Genomic DNA, 17556 nt, shown 5'->3' on the forward strand with positions numbered 1-17556 from the left:
GGGAAGTTTCGAGAGTCAAATCGTGTCAGGAACACATGTTGGTGATGTAATCCAGACGCGAGAGAAACTCTCCCAAACTTATCCTAAAACAAACGCGACACGATAATGAACGACCGAGGGGATGTCAACCGAGAGAGAGGGAGCTTTGTCCAGGTGCTCGTGTACGAGTGTCAGAAACGGGAAACAGAGGGGGGTAAATGGCCACCGAAGCATTTGGCGGACCGCGTGAGGTCAAAAACGTCAAAGAGAGGGCCATAACGATGGAATATACGAGCACGAACTTCAAAGACTCCGTCAACACCTCTCGGAACTCTCCCGACCCAGATCGGTCTCCAGTTTCGCATAGAAACAAAAGAAATGACCAATCGGGGTAAGGGAGAGGAAGAATAGAACCAATCAAAAGGGTGAAATTCAGGGGGAAACTCCTATAAAACTCCCGAGTCGCAAGGTCAAAGGTGGACCCTCCTTCCGTCGTTCTTGGAAGAAGTGCGGCAGTTCTCCTCTGGACCAGTGTTACCTCATAGACGCCAGAACCTATGTCCGCCAGCTGGTGACCCCCGTCCAGGCCATACGTCCAGTACAATAGACAGTTCGTCATCCCAGCCCCGGGCACGCGTCTTCGGAAGACGACCGCATCCGACTACCGACAACTGGAGATCTCTATCACCACAAGAGTCGATCTAGATCGCAATTTGTACCAATAATATGTAAGTTAGCTTAGTAGTTAGAATAAACGGTTTTGTGTAAGACACTTGTCATCTTTGTCTCCTACCGCCACCACCCACATACGTTTTCGACCCTAGGTTTTCCTGACGCGTGATTAACTGTTTTCCCCTGGAAGTCGGCGGCCTTACACTCTTATCTGGCTGCATTCGATGGTCCACCATGGTGGTTGTCCCGACTCGGGGAGAGAGCGAAACGTGGTATTGGCCGCCACCGCCTTTTGGAGATGGTCAACTAAATCCCGATAGGAATCGGGTTGATTTTTATCTGAAGACCAGCTCTGGTCTAGGTAGCCGGAGTATTTACTCCAGTTTGTAGTATGGTGTAGGCGTCGAGGAATCTGCACACGATGGGTGCCCGGAATTGTGATTATAATGAATATTGGAGCGTGATCACTAGTGAGGGTGTCTTGACTTGGTTGCCATATTGTTGAGCCCAGTAAGTCTGGGGAGCCAAAAGATATGTCAATGGCCGATGAGCCGTTGGGATGGAAGTGGGTCGGTTCCCCTGTATTCCAGCAGCATACGTTCGCTGATGAAAGCCAATCGAATAATGCCCGACCTGAAGCGTCAGGGAGGATGCACGAGGCATCCCAATGGGGATGGTGTGCATTCCAATCCCCGCATAAGCAGAGGCGACAATCGACTGGTAAGAGGTCATCCAGTGAAATCCCTGGATTTACTCTGTGAGGAGCATATACGTTGACTAAAGTTAGGGGGGATCCTGTTATGAACACTTGGGTCTCCTGAACCTCTATACCTGTGATGGCGGAGCTGGGCGGGTTGTGGCGGGCTGGCCACCGATTGGCTATAGCTGTCAAGAGACCTCCCCCCTGGGTTGAGGGGCGGTCCCAACGGAACAACGTGAACCCTGGGAGAGAGAAGGTCGATTCCTATACAGATGGTCGTGCCGTTAAAATGGCAACCTACCGATCTATCTGGTCCGGAATCGAATCCCGACGGGTCAAAAAAACTTCAGGGATCTTTCGAATACGTCGGGTCCCGTGTTTCGTCACGTAATCCCACCATTGTGGACTCGTCAAAAAAGAGCCCTTTTATTGCCCACTGGGTTTTTAACTAGATGGTTTTATTTGATTAAGGGAACGCGACATATGGGCGATCTGCCGAGAGTGGATGCCTTCCGGGAGGTCTTTAATGCGAAACTGGCCCCTATTTAGGCGTTACTGAAAACTCCAGGTGGACAATCCGTTAGCCAGGCGCGAACCAACTACCGATGGTTTTATCCACTCGGCCACTGGTAACGCCAACTGAGAGGAGAGTTTTAAAAAGTGTCTATACAAAATTCTATTACAGTTCGTTTCGAGAATGGCCGAAATGTAAAAATGTAATAACCACCAGCCTGTTTACTTATTAAAAGGAAATGATTTTTTTGACAAAGCTTTGACAAGATCGCTGTTTGGTACCGAAACATGGCTCTTGAATTTCTTAAAACTTCCAGATTCCCAATCAAATACCACGCGATTCCCGCCCGACATCTGTATAATTTCTTTGACTCTCCGCTCAGTAGCCTACAAACGACGGAGTTGGATAAAACCAGTGAACACTGGTCGTGGATTGACGCCTCGTCAACTGACCACTGCGAGGCGTTTTCCCTGTTTACGTTTTCAGCACTTAAACAGAGGCCAATTTCCCATAATAAATCTGCGCGGGGGTTTTCAACTATCAATAATTCTGGCTATGCTATAGCCTCTGCCAAAGCTGGAATTACCCGAATAAAGAATGACCCAAAAGTTAGTTGTTAACCTATATATATATATAAACAACGCTCTGGAGATCCGGGATCGAATCCCGACCGGTCAAAAAACTCCAGGAATTTTTCGGGGTTTTGTTCGTCCAGACAAGTAAGACCCGTCCCTCACGACCCGCCCTCCCCTTGTGAGTTTGGCCAAACCTATAATCGGCTTGCTAAATAAAGTTTATCTTAGCGCCCACTGGGCGTAAGGTGAAAAAATGGCCTTTATCGGAAGTTCGACTGTACTTAAAACTTATATGAAAATAATTATATACAGTAGAGAGTCTAAATCGGAATCAATTGGGGACTGGGGTTGTTCAGATTAGTGATTTGTTCCGATTACCGATTATGTACGAAAAAATACTATTAACCTATCCGATGTTCAAATTTTTCTCCGTTGCGTGTCGCTTCGTGTTGAATTTTCTCCTGCGTGTCGCTCGTGTTGAATTTTCGTCGATTTTAAGCCTAACGAAAATTTTTATAAAACTAATCGAGGCTATCGTATCATTAAAAATTATTTTTTCATTTTGTACAAACAAAATAAATATATTGAAGAATATAAAAACATAAAAATTATACTTTAGAAGTAAATCTAGTATCAAAAACGTTCGACTCGGCACGACACAGTCCGACTGAAAATCGTTCCGATTACCGGCGATTCCGATTAACCGGGGTTCCGATTAACGACTCTCTACTGTAATTTACTTTCAAAACATTACTTTCATATAAGCGACGTAAAGTCTTAATTCAATGTTTATACAATGTGGAAATGATCGATCAAAGTTCACTTTTCTGATGATCGATAGGATTGATCAAAGAACATAATCAAGTTAAATACTCGTTCTTTGTACAGTTTGATGTTTGATTTTTCATTAAATGATTTTGCTTCACTCTCTTAAAATTTCATTAAATACTACTTACCGGATTTTACGTAATATATCTAGTAAGGAGACAACAGCGCCAAATTTCTCCCTAGAGGACAAGTTTTAAATTAAATCTTTTTTCTGAAAATCGAACCTGCGTACTCGGGGCAGTGGGTATACAAAATTTTGTTGAAATTTGCCCAACAGTTCTTTTTAGAGCGAGCTCTGAACACTTAATTTTTAACTAGGTTTAACCTGTATATTCAAGGTATTGGAAAGGATATTGATTATCACACAAATTAATTATTAAAATAGGACATAAAATGTATGCAGCGCCTAATTTTTCCAACTTAAAAATTAAATTAATTTACATTTAACCACGGTTTTAATTTATATTTAATGTATATATTATTGAGAAATGGCAGTTGACCTTGCTTATCGCGGCTCCTGTGGCAAATAATTTAAATTTTAATTAAATTTTCTTTACGAAACAATAAAATAATCTACCTAAATGTTAAAATTTAAATAATTTGTAAGCTCTAGAAGAGCAAAATTAACTGCAATTATGATTTTCATCCAAGTTTATTTAGTATGCAACCAATAGGAAAACACATTAAAAAATCAAATTTTCTAATTCTAGAAACGTAAATTTAATTAAAGATGCGGTTATAAATTAATATTAAGTTAAATTTTAATATTTTAATATATTTTATAGACTTATTTTTGGCACACGAAATTGTAAAATTAGTTCAAACGTCTTGACCTGAAAGCCTTTTCTTACATCTAACACAGAGCGTCTTCATGATTTATTGCATTTTCTACACATCATCTTCGTGTTCTTTGGCCAAAGTCTTATAAAAATAATTTTAATAAAACCGTAAAATAATCATTTTTATACAGTAAATTACCTAAATTTAATTTTCTTCATAAATTACACACGTATCTCTTGTAATTCCTCAAGTTTATCAGAATACCCATCTGAATTACTCCATTGAAAATGGTTTAAACAGTCGTAAATTATGGTCTATTTTATAATTAAACATGAAAAATATTTAATAAAATATAAAAAGGAATAAATGAGACACTTTAAAATACCCCAAAATTTATTTATTTTTTGAGTAATTTTTACATTAATTATTGAAAAATCCATTAATATATATAAGTGGCCTAATTTTCTCTATCACTGGGATCGATAAATGAAGCGAGTTGCTCTAATATAATAAATTTAATTTTAAAATAAATTTTAATGGCTTAAAATATATATATTTCCAAGTTTTAACTTGAAAAATATCATTATATTTACTTAGTTAAACTTTAATTTTTATGTATTTTTATTATTTTCCAAACTTCTCTTACTCAACATTTATAATTTTAATTACTGAAATATTTATATATTTTACTTAAACTTGAAATAAACAAAATAATAATAATAATAATAATTTGAGTGGAAGAAAATAATATAAATTTTTAATTATATTAAACTATTAATTTTATTTAAATAAATTAGATTTAATTTATAAAATCCTGCAACGAGTTGCATGACTTTTCCAGCAAGTGTTAAAATTGCATGTGGCACCATCTGATAGAAGATTTTACAAAAAAGAACTTTTTATATGGTAAAAAGGCTTAATTTTGAGGGTTGACAATAAGTTTTCTGACAAATTGTAAATGCTAATAACGAGTAAAATCTTCGTTAAGTCCGTCCTTACTCGAGATACGACACGTGACTCTCTTTATCTCTCCACCCTCTGGACCTTTAACCTCCAAAATTTAACAGCATCAACGCCCCTAGCACACTAACATCCCTGCTAAATTTCAAAAATTTTCAACTAAGGGCACGGGAATTATTAACCTTCAAATTGGGTGGACAAATGCGTGCCCCCAGACACATATCCTAAAATCCCCACGTACAGAAAAAACCCTAAATTTTTTTAATGCATTTCTTGACATTTCGAGGTCCCCCGAGCCCAAAAATGTAAAAATCTTGGAGGTGGGGTCATTTTTTTTAAACGTTCGCCATACTTACTCTCTCTTATATGGATAATGATGGAGGTGAACAATTCTAGATAAAAAATAATAATATTTTTATCTTATAAATAAATTATAATAAAAAAGAAATTAAAATAAATTAATTTAAGAATAATTTTTTAAGTTAAAATTAAAATAATTTATATTATAAAATTTATTCAACTACGATTTAAAAGAGAAATATTTTGTCTTTAGCCCCTGTAAAGGTTTCTTCCTTTCGAATCTTCCGAGCTAGAAGGAGAAGCTTTCTACTTATTCGAATTAATCAAATTCTATTATTTTTCTATGAATTTCTGTAGAAATTTTATTATTTTTAAAGTAAGAATAAATTTAATAATGTTAATTTTATTTTGTTTTTATTTCCACGAAGATATTTATTTTTTTTTTTAAATAAAAAATAAAGAGAGAAAAAAGAATGCGAGAGGATGTTTATAAAATTGAAATTCTCGTTTCTGAGAAGAGAATAAAAGAAAATTTCTGGAATTTTTCTAAGTTTCCATCATTTTATTCTCTTCTGAATCATCTAAATTTAGTTTTTCTCTATTATTTTATTTATTTTTAAAAATAATTTTTAATATTTTCTAGCAATTTATTTTAAATCATCCAACGTTATTTAAAATGCCTTATTTAATGCTTATTAAAAACTTCATTTATATTATAAAAATGCGTTAAAATTATAAAATAAAATTCGAAATTTTATGGGGAAAAAATTCTTTTAACCAATCAGAAAACATTTTAGAGACATCTTATTAACATTCAACCAATAAAATGTCTAGAAATTAATCACGAAATTATACAATTGGCAGTTTTTTTAACAAGAGAAAAATATAAAATACAAAAAAATATAAAAAAATTTAATTATCGGACAGTAATTTGGGGGTTTTTAACTTTATTTAAGCAGAATTCGACCCGACCACTTTAAGTTTCTGCCATAAATCTTTTCAGCATATTAATATAATTTTTAGAAAAGCCTACGGTTAGACAGGTAGACAGGCCTGCAGAGAAGATACAAAAAATAAAGTTTCTAACTTATTAATTTTACGAGAAATTTGAAGTTTTGTGTTTAAGAGTATAAATAATAAGTATTAATAGACAGACGCAATTTAATTTACGCTGACGAAAGAAAAATATGTATTTTATAAATTATAAAAGTTTTAAGCTTAATAAGTTAATAAATTTTCGAAAAATCTTACGAACAGACAAGCGAACAGGCGGAGAATATAATTTTAAATTCGATAAATGTAAAGGAATATTTGATGATATTTTTTTATGTTTATTATGATTTTTAATTAATTATATTATTTTAAATTGAAATTTATTATTAAAAATTAATTAATAAACGTTTAAAATGTTAAAAATAAAGATAAGAATGGAGGATGAAGGAACGTTTACTTTGCAGAAAGTAAGTATCGATTTTATTTTATCTCACCCCATTTTCACTTTGGAAATTTCTATATTTATTTATTTATTTTCAATTTTTATAAAATAAACAAGTAAAATATTTAAAAAACAAAAGATATTCAATAAAAATTCGTTTAATTTTATAAATTTCCATGCATAAAGCCAGTCTTTATCAACTGCTAAACATGGGAAAAAATATAATTTTATGAGAAATTTAATATATTTAAATAAAAATTAAATTAATTAAAATAAATCAAAATAAAATAAATTATTTTCATTAAAGAAGCAATTTTTAGTAAATTTCGTCTTTATTATTTACAGAAGAATCCATTTTTATAAGAAGAATTTCGCACAAAAGTGTAAATTTTTATCATTTCTAACATTAAATAAAGAAATTTTAAAGAGAAATTTCGCAAAATTTATAATCTTTTACACATTTTCTGACGATTTATTAACAGATTTAAGCGCCTCTCCGTTCAGGAGAGTGATTAAAATAAGTAAATATAGTTCGAAAGGAGGAGGGAGAGGAGAAGGAAGAGGAGGAGGGAGAGGTAAAAATACAGCGCGAGCGCCACCCAACGGTTGCTAGGTAACCGGCTACACGTGATCTCAGTCCGTCTTCGCTTCTCACCCTTAACAGTCCATCTACGTTTTACTCCTCAGGAAGAAGCATGGCCGACTTCGTTTCTACTTAATCTACAAGATTTAGTGGTTGTGTGTACATAAAAATAGTAAATTTTCCATGAAACTGACTGTGAAATGATAAAGGACAGAGAGTTGTGGTATATTTGATGATAATTATACCCAGAGGGGGGAAGATAATGACTAACAAAGTGAACTGCAAAGTCGAATTGAATGTGGATAAAGTGATCGAACAGCTGCTTTCTGTAAGGACAACACCCAGAAAACAGGTTAGTTTCTGTCCTTTTATAACAGGTTTTAAGTTAAGATTTTTATGTATAGACACGCGTTTCGTACTGCCAGTTAGAAAAACGTTAGAACTGATGCATTGTTTCCATTGTAAGTAAGTGATTTTGACCCCTTCGTGGGCATTCATCCAATGTGTTTGGAACAAAGAGTGCATCCTGTTTTGATAGAAATTACAACCTGTGGATTATATTGATTAAATCTAGACGTAAAAATTGATATTTGATCATTTAGAAATTATTAAAATTAGTTTAATTAAAAATTAATGCATCTAGTTGCCTTCAATTCAACCGGTGCTTAGTGTGTTTTGGAGGACGTAGAGTTAAATTTTTGATTATTCTCGGATTAATTCCTAGTGCTTTAAGAGGTAATTAAAGTTATTAATTTGCTTTTAAAAATCTCTAAAAACACAATATTTAGATGAAATTTATTTTTTGGGAGGTCCAAACACTTAAATTATGCAAAAATTTCCGTAAAATTATAATCAGTTTTAATTAATTTCACGCTTTTCCTTCGTGCAAATCCCATATTTTGACACGTAATCTTTTATTTTTCTCGCTAAAAAACATAAAAAAATAAATAAAGTGTGGACATTTAAAGTTAATTAGAATTAATCACCGATTTAGCATAATCACGCAAATAAATTTAACATGTTTTGATGGAAAAAACACCCAGAAAAACCCTTGAAAGTCAATAAAAAAATCCCGCATTTCAACATCAATTTACGGATGTTTAGGCAATTATCCCCCTATTAAAACACTATTTAGATGCACTTTTTCGGTAAAATTTCAATTATTTTAAGTAAACTTAGTTATTAATTTATACATTTTAGCAATTTCGTGCAATAATTCACCGATTGCCATTCCCAAACTCAGTGTTTCCTCTTGACCTCCTTTACTGGTGCTTATGGCGATGATGGCATTACATTAAACAAGATTTTAATCGTGGAAAATGATAGAAATTCCTACGAAATTTAAACATTTACATGGAAAATTATATACATTATTATCTTAACTGAATGTTTCCATTCTATAATCACGCTGTATTCAATCGTGCAGACACGAGAAACATGCTTTCCCCTACGCCACTGACAATCATGCAAACCAATAATTACACATCGAGTCACGGAAACAAATGCCTCCCTATGGGTAATTTCCATATTTTCCATAATTTCCATTCAGAAATTCGATTTTAATTTAGTATTTTTATGATTGTCAAATCTTTTATTTCCCCCTGGAAGTAACTTTGACACGTTTTGATCGATCGTTTCCTACTCAAATCCGATAAACAACACGAGAAAATTCCGCACCTTTTCTTTGTTTTCCCGTGTTTCCTGGCGGAAACAGTCTCTTAGGAACGTAAACATTAGTTTAAGTTGCCAGAAAAGTCGTGTTTTGAATGATTTTCAGCTCCGGAAACAGATTTGGTGGAGGAATTTCTCGTTATAGAAACAAGAACTGGAACAGGAACTGATTATTTATTCCATAGAGTGAGAGAGGAAACGTGCCCCGTTTCTGCGAGAAATTTCGTGAAAACTTCAAGCAAACTTTGTTTAAGTTCTGTTTGAGTCGACGTTTCCTACAAGATAAAGAACGTTAGTTCAGGAGTAGGAATACAGGAGCAGGAGCAGGAGCAGGAGCAGGATATTAGAAACAGGAATTAAGGAGCAGGAATTTAGGAGCAGGAACTTTAGGGGCAAGAATTTGGGGGTAGAAACTTAGAAAAAGAAACATAGGAACAGGAATTTAGAAAAAGGAAGAGGAGCCTCCGTCGTTAGGATTATATTCCTACGGACAGAATAACACAAGCGCAAGAATCTACAAAAAACTTCGCAGCAAAAAGGACTCGATGGACGGGAACAGAAGCGTCAATTCCCACGGAAACGAAGAAAAACATAAATCATAAAAATCCAGGCAAAATACGAAAAAGAAGGGCATCAATCAGGTATTTCCTATACGGAAGACATAATGTAGGTCAGACAGACAAACGAGACCTTGCACTTTAACAGATACATTTTTAGAAAAATCAAGTGAATAATCTAAATGATGTTTACTACTTCACTTGCCTCCATCTTTTCTTTTTTTCCAAATGTCTGCGACCTACTTTTGCACATGCAGACTTTTCCCCTTTATTTCTCTCGTTTAACCGATGCTGTTTAGTATTCTGGCGTAGTTAATGCCTTACACGAAACGGCATTTAAATAATTGCTAAATCCAAAGGCTTCGATTAATTTCCGAATATTAAACTTTGACCTTTGCTAGCCGTTTCCGGAAAATCAATTTAGGATGCCCCGAAACTAATTCTAATATACAAAAATGCTGGTACCGACCGGAATTATTATTTTCATGAATAATTTTTTGGTCATTTTCTGAAATTTTCGTGCATTTTTTCGGAAATTATCTTCTAAAAAATGCGAAATTTCAAGTACGTTTCCGGTAATTTAATGTCTGTTTTGATGTCGTTTTTGGTTCGGTTTTACGAAAATTTTTGCATTTTTGAGAAAATAATTTTCCAAAAAATAAATAAAAACATTTTCCTACGATTTTTAAAAAAAATTTTTATAAATTTCCTAAAATAATCATCCAAAAACTCAAATTTTAAACCACATTTTCGTTAATTAAAACGACTTTAAACCCATTCCGAATGTAATTATCCTCCAAAATATCATAAATAAACTTATAAAAATACAATTTAAAGGGATTTTTCGACGTTAATAAATGAATTTTCTGCAATTTCACTAAAATTATCGTCCAGAAAACAAAACAACAACAACAACAAAAAAAAAACCCCGAAGTTTAAAGTACAATTTCGCTAATTAAATTTGCTTTAAATTCATTTTAACGCTTTATTTTGATGTCAAGAGGCGATTTATTTAAATTTCTATGCAAAAAACGGAATTTAGAATAGATTTTACATTAAAAAATGATATTAAGGGTCCTTTTTTGATAAATTATCAGGGTTTTTTTTTTGGTGACGAATCGACCAGGGCGAAGAAATTTCCTTCGAAATTCCCCTTTTAAAATCATATAAAATACAAAAACTTTATTTTCCACTTTATAAAAATTAAAAATAAAAAGGATTTTTGAAGTTTAAAGAAGTAATTTTTTGTATTTTTTTTAGATTTAAGTTATCAATTCTGAAAGAAAAATTCGCTCGGACCTGACGTCAGAATTTCTATTGCTGCTTTTTCTAACGCGGAGTAAATCGTGTTTACGCCATTTTTTGAATATTTTTATCTAAAAAAATCAATTTTTATTTATACAAAAGTCGATATTAACTTGTTATTCCACGGTAGAAAAATCCAACAGCGAGTTGCGTAACTTTCCCGGCTGGAGTGAAAATTGCGTGTGGAGCCATCTGTTACGAAGTTTTATTACAAAACGTTTTATATCGTTGATTATTATATAATGGCAAAAGGTTTAATTTTGAGGGTAGGGACGATTTTTGTTTAAAAAAATAGTGTAAATGGTAATAACCAGCTAAGTCCGACCGAGGCACTCGAGGTACGACACGTGACTCTGTGTATCTCCCCACTCCCTTGACCTTTAACTTCCAAAATTTAGCAGATTCGACGGACCTAACACACGAACTTCTCTGCAAAATTTCAGAAATTTTCGACAAAAAACACGGGAGTTATTAAGCTTCAAAATGAGTGAATAAGATCGTGCCTCACACACACACACACACACACACACACACACACAAAAACACAAACATATTTTTATTCAAAAGTTAATAAAATGATATCGTTTTAAAACTGAATTTTCTCAATAAATCTGAAGAAAATAAGCCTTAAAAATTGCATTTTCTAGCCAAGAAAGTTTTAAAAATGAGCCTTAATAATTGTATTTTCTGACAAAATTCAAATAAAACGAGCCTTAAAATTGCATTTTATTAAAAAATTCAATTAAAATGAGCCTTAAAATTGCATTTTATCAAAAAATTCAAATAAGACGAGCCTCAAAATTGCATTTTACCAAAAAATTCAAATAAGACAAGCCTTAAAACTGCATTTTTTAGAAAAATTCAAATAAGATAAGCCTTAAAATTGCATTTTACCAAAAAATTCAAATAAGACGAGCCTTAAAACTGCATTTTCTAGAGAAATTCAAATAAAATGAGCCTTAAAATTGCATTTTACTAAAAAATTCAAATAAAACCATCCTCTAAAATTACCTTTTTAACAAGAAATCGATTTGTACTTTTGTTTTGTTAATTTGTTAAATTGGAAATTTGTACTTTTAATTAATTAAATGTACAAATTTCCAATAAAGTTTTTATTTTATTTTATTTTTTTAAATTTAAAACTTTTTGAAAAAAAATTTAAATAAATATTTCAACATTTTTTCCAATAAATTTCCAAAAATTACATTCGGAAAATATCTATTTTTAGATAAAATATAACACCATTTTACAGAATGCACTGGTCTTAAGCACCTTAAACCAAGGCATAAAAAGTCTCTTTTTTTACGTTTCTTTTTTGAGGAAAAACATGTAAAAGTTTATGTTCGGTAAATAATTTTATAAATTTTATGTTTCCTGTTGTTTCATTTTTGTAGAAACATCCTTTTGTCGTTTCTATAACTATTTAGAAAATGTATAAAAAGTCGAGATGTAAAGATAAAAAGTGACTATTTTTATATTAAATTCTAGAACTATTAGGTAAAAAGTTAAGTAAATGCATAAACAAGTTTATAAGCTGTAATTTATAAGTAATTTTTTTAGATTTTCAGCGTTTTATTTCGTAAAATTCGTAAAAAAAATCTGTAAAAATATAAAATTTTAGGTAAAAAGTAGGTATTTTTAAATCGAAATCTAAATATATTATATGAAATATGTATAAAATAAATAGGTAAGTTTATAAGCTATACATTATACTTATAATTTTTGTTTTATTTTAAATATTTTAGTTGTTAAAAATGCTTATTTTCTAACAGAGACGAGATTAAAAAATCCATGACAATAGACTGAAAAATTGCAATTTTTTGCATAAATTCTTAAAATATATTACAAAAAATTAATTAAATAAGCAAACAGGTTTATAAACTATATTTTACAATTAAATTTTATTAAATTTGAAATATTCTAACTATAAAAAAGGAGTATTTTCTAACAGAAACAAAAAAAAAAAAAAAAATCTACGATATTAGGTCAAAAATTGCGGTTTTTTTTATAATAAATTCTAAAAATATTTTACAAAATATTAACTGAATAACTAAATCACTTTATAAACTCTATATTTTACTTATAAATTTCTTAAATTTTTAATATTTTAGCTTCTAAAAACGCCTACTTTCTAACAGAAACAACGTAAAAAATCCACGAAATTAGTGTAAAAAAATGGAATTTTTTTGTATAAATTCTAAAAATATCTTACAAGAGATTAATTAAACAAGCAAACAGGTTTATAAACTACACAATTTAATTATAAATTCCATAAATTTTTAACAATTTAACCCGTAAAAATGCAAATATTACAAGCACTCCCATACATTTATATATAGGTTATACATTATTGGACTGTCGATGATAGTCGTTAAAGACAGGTGTTACACGTCACGAAACACGTCGAAAGTCACAATTCCAATAAAACTAAGAAGAATATAGGTCATGCCGTATTTACCTATTAAAATTGATGATAAATTTTAATAATTGAAGGGTATATTTTGAAGTATAAGTTCGAAATTCTCTACCGGTACAGCCTCTAAGTTGTTGGATCTCATCCAAGAATTTCTATGGATAAATTTCTGCAGGATCAGGAATTTTTCTTGTTTTTATGTAATAAAATAAACAGAAATTGTATTTATGGTGGATTATAATTAATTTTTCGGGTGTTTTCTACGTAATTTTGCATAAACTTATGCCATTTTTTGGTTGGTAAATGTGGGATGAACCGGGAGAAAGTATGTTAAGTGATGCTGCGGCACCGCTTTACATTCGTGATGATAATAAATTAATTCCAACACGCCCTTTGCTTTAAATTGATTTTTTTAGATGGAAAAATGATGTTTTTTTTCACGTCGAAGCTTTATATTAATGAATGGGAATTTTTAGAAGGTTAAAAAAAATAATAAACTCTCTCTTCCCTGCAAGGTCTGTAATCCTTCGAGTGATGCTGTGGATTTTATGAGATTTAAACGTGTTTTTTAAAATTCCTGGGCTATATTTTGCCAAAAACTAAATTATTTTCGCTTAAATTAGTCTCTTTCGGTCATGTTTGGTTGGCAGCGGCACTAAAAAATTGTTAACTATCGAGAAATTCGACTTTAAAAATGTAGATCGCGAACTATCAGTTGAAGTAAAGATTAATGATATAACTACGTTATAATTATTCAACCTGTAAATTAAATAAATTATCGTTGTAAGAAGTGATTTATAATTATGTGAGAATAAAAAGTTAATTTTTGATCAATTAAATATTATAAATTCGCCGTTTTAATTTAGTTTCCTTCGATCTTTACGGACAGACAAGCAGACGAGCGAAAAAAATCCAATAAAAAAAAACAAAACGTTCCATCTCCTATAAAAATATTTAGGAAATAGTTTTTAATTTTTTAAGAGTAGACAGACACACAGACAGACGTTACCATTAAAAAATATGAATTTTTTAAGTGGATAAATGTTCGTAATTTCTAACATTTTAGTTATTTAATGACTTAAAAGCTGGGTTTTTGTATTCGATTAGCCTGTCTGAGTGTCTGTCGCCGCGTTTTAATTATTAAAAAGACGGAAATTATATACAAAAATCGAAAAAATAACTTAAATTCTGCTTATTTTAATGGCTGAGAAAATGGATTTGTATTCAATTAGCCCGTCTGCGTGTCTGTCTACTAATTTTGAAGCGAAAACATAAGAAAGAAAAAAATCTCATTTGCATCCTCATAGAAACGAATGGTTTTATAACTCGGTTTAATGGCACATTAAATTATGAAAAGGATCGATATTTTCTCACGAATTTTTAATTTATTAAAACTATTTTAAAATATTAAATAGAAATTTTATGATTTCCGTTTAATTAACGAATGCTCCGTTTGCTTAAGCAAATTAATTATGCAGTAAATGTATACGGGTGAAGCACCCGTAAGCCAAGAAACGTGCTTAAACCGTGCCACGTGGCCGGCGATTTACTAGGCGCTCGCACGTCACACGTTGCATAAGTCACGTGATATTTTTTTGCTGTCGATTAACTCGATCAATTTTTTTAAAAAAATAAGTGAATAATTCGTGGAAACGAAATTTTTGCTTTAATTTTGACCATTATTATAGCATAAATCTTCATAATTAAAAGATAAATTAGGTAATTTGTCTATTGCTGCACGTGGCAGATGATTGCATATCTTAAAAAATATTGCAGTGAAAACACTAGGATTAGTTTATATACAAGTAAATTAATAGTACGTGTACGGCGTATACGTGTTACGTAAGTCAGGTGGATAGTGTAAGTCGTATACTAGATATGTCACGTCTCTAGCATACTCTGTAAGTGACACGGCTGGTAAAATTCACGTTGCAGAAATGGTATTTATGTAACATGTGACTTATGCTATCCACGTGACTTATTCAGCGTGTGACTAGTATAAGTCACACGTAAGTCGCATGCTGAATAAGTCACATGGCTGGTATGATTCATTTACTGAATAAGTCACGTAAAAGGTATAATTCACATACTGAATAAGTCAAAAGTCTGGTAAAATTTACATGTTAAATAAGTCACATATCTAGCATAATTGACATGCTGAATAAGTCACGTGGCTAGTATAAGTCACATGTTACATAAATACCATTTCTGTGACGTGTAACAAGAATGTTACACGTCACACGACTCGAAATGGTTAGTTTCCATTGCTTAACGAAGATTCGCTTTTATTTCTCGTAAGCTCAAAACATTAATAACTATTTTATTCATTAGAAAATGTTGGAATTTATCTAAAGATTCTATGCAATTATTTTCTGTGTTCATGTTTAATTATTCTCATAAAATCGTAGGTTTTTTCGTAAAGTATGAATGCAAAAAAAAATTAGAAAAAAAAAACATTAAAATTTGACGAAAAACACGGAAAACTGGATTGAATTTAGAATTTTCCTAACATAAAATGATAACAAAGATAAAAAATTTGCATACTTTAGATACATTTTATAAAATCCTGGAATATTTATAAATTCGATACTTGAAAATCTCGATTCTTCAAAGCTAAAATTAAAAAAAAAATCATTTTGTTGTACTTAAATTCTGGAAGTGAATAAATTTATAACAAGAAGAGAATATATTTTCCTTGCTTTTAAACTAATTATTCAATTTAGAATTACACGCCACCGGAAACGGATCCGAGCAAACACAAAAACTAATTCGACAAATTACATTCCCCAACGCTTAGTCCGCGATCTCTCTGAACGCCTAAAATCTCACTCCCTTACTATTAGAAGGAGAAGTTGGATAAAATATAGATCGGTAGACATTTTCTTAAACCGAAACGAGCTAATTCAAACCTCTAACTACAATTTTCCCTACTTGTACATTAAGTAATGCCCTATCGATCCGTTAAATCGAATTTTTCCCCGCGACGTTAACAAGTTCAGAAACGTGATTATTTCCTAGGATAGAAATTCATTAAGCATTTAAAATAAATTTCAAGATCTTTATCATTTTCCTTAATTAAGATATAAATTAATAAATTAATATTTTATACAGTATTTTCGCGTTTAAAGTCAGTCACATTTGTATGTGTTAATACACCACTTCGTTTTAGTGCGCGTGTACTCGAGCAGCACACACGACAATACTACTATATTTATAGGGATATTTCTTTATGTTTCGGTTATTTTTTCTTATTTTTAATTAATTTAATATAAAATATATGCTCTCCACTTCAAATTATCACTGTCTTGCCCCTGTACATCATACTTTTCCTGCTAGCAATGGAGTGCGGTTATCGATGTAACTCCTTACAGGGCGAAATGTTTGAATTAAAATCACGTGATTTTTGATGCGGATAGGAAGTTATTATATAGTTAATCGGAGCCTTCTACCCCTAATGTTTCCACATCTGGTTTCGATTTTCGTCTATCTAGCACCGTTCTTGAGCGTAAGGAAGGACAGTCACACGGCGGACAACAGTGAGAATTTGTAGGTGTACCAAAATTCGCTTTTTCGTGTTAATTAAATCGATTTTTTGCTCAGTTTCTATAGATTTTATCTATTTTTTGTCCACTTTTTATAGATAAAAATCTAAAAATTGGGCAAAAAAATTAATTCTCTTGGCGTATTTTGAGTGTTTATCTCATCTGATCGAAGATGCTCATGACTTTTCACTAACTTCTAACACTTTACAAACTGTTCGAGCTTAAATGATCGATGGGGATGTTTTTCGCGAAGATAAAGGTAGCAGTTTTGGATGTTATCGCGCTAAGACGTTACCAAAAAGATAGAATTTTATTCTTTAATTACTTATATATTCGCCATCTCGTTATTTTCTAACTGCGTTACCGTGCTTCACTTATCGAATGCTGTTACATTGCTAAACTTCAACCCAACTTTCGCACATTTTTACATCAAAATTCATACATAAAATTTGTTAAATATACGGGGTATCCTCATATAACTATTGATCCACTTGCAGTGAACTAATTAACTATATTGACTCAATGAACTAGAATATGTTAAATGTGGGAGCTAAGATAAAACTTCTTTATGAGTTGAGCTATGATAAAATGAAGGAAATACGCGAGCAATCACGAAAAAGTGTGAAATTTATAAACTATAATGAAATATTTAAATTATCATAACGAAAATTCTAAACCATTGAACTGGAATGGAATGTGCGAACTAAATGAACGACAATGAACTATATGAATCGCCTAGTTG

General features: G+C 31.8%; 1 protein-coding gene across 2 annotated transcripts in view; it reads left to right on the top strand.

Moving 5' to 3' along the window:
* The first annotated feature begins 7388 nt into the window (after nt 1-7388).
* The window catches only part of LOC136978883 (uncharacterized), an 81295-nt gene continuing 71127 nt past the window's right edge, over nt 7389-17556 (top strand). For both annotated transcript variants that reach the window (XM_067274720.1, XM_067274719.1), the window contains exon 1: nt 7389-7678. In XM_067274720.1, the coding sequence (XP_067130821.1) occupies nt 7559-7678 (120 nt within the window). In that variant the 5' untranslated portion in view covers nt 7389-7558. The remainder of the gene's footprint in view (nt 7679-17556) is intronic.

Source organism: Centruroides vittatus, unplaced genomic scaffold (assembly GCF_030686945.1).
Source record: "Centruroides vittatus isolate TY-2023 unplaced genomic scaffold, ASM3068694v2 contig_559, whole genome shotgun sequence".
Lineage (NCBI taxonomy): Eukaryota > Metazoa > Arthropoda > Arachnida > Scorpiones > Buthidae > Centruroides > Centruroides vittatus.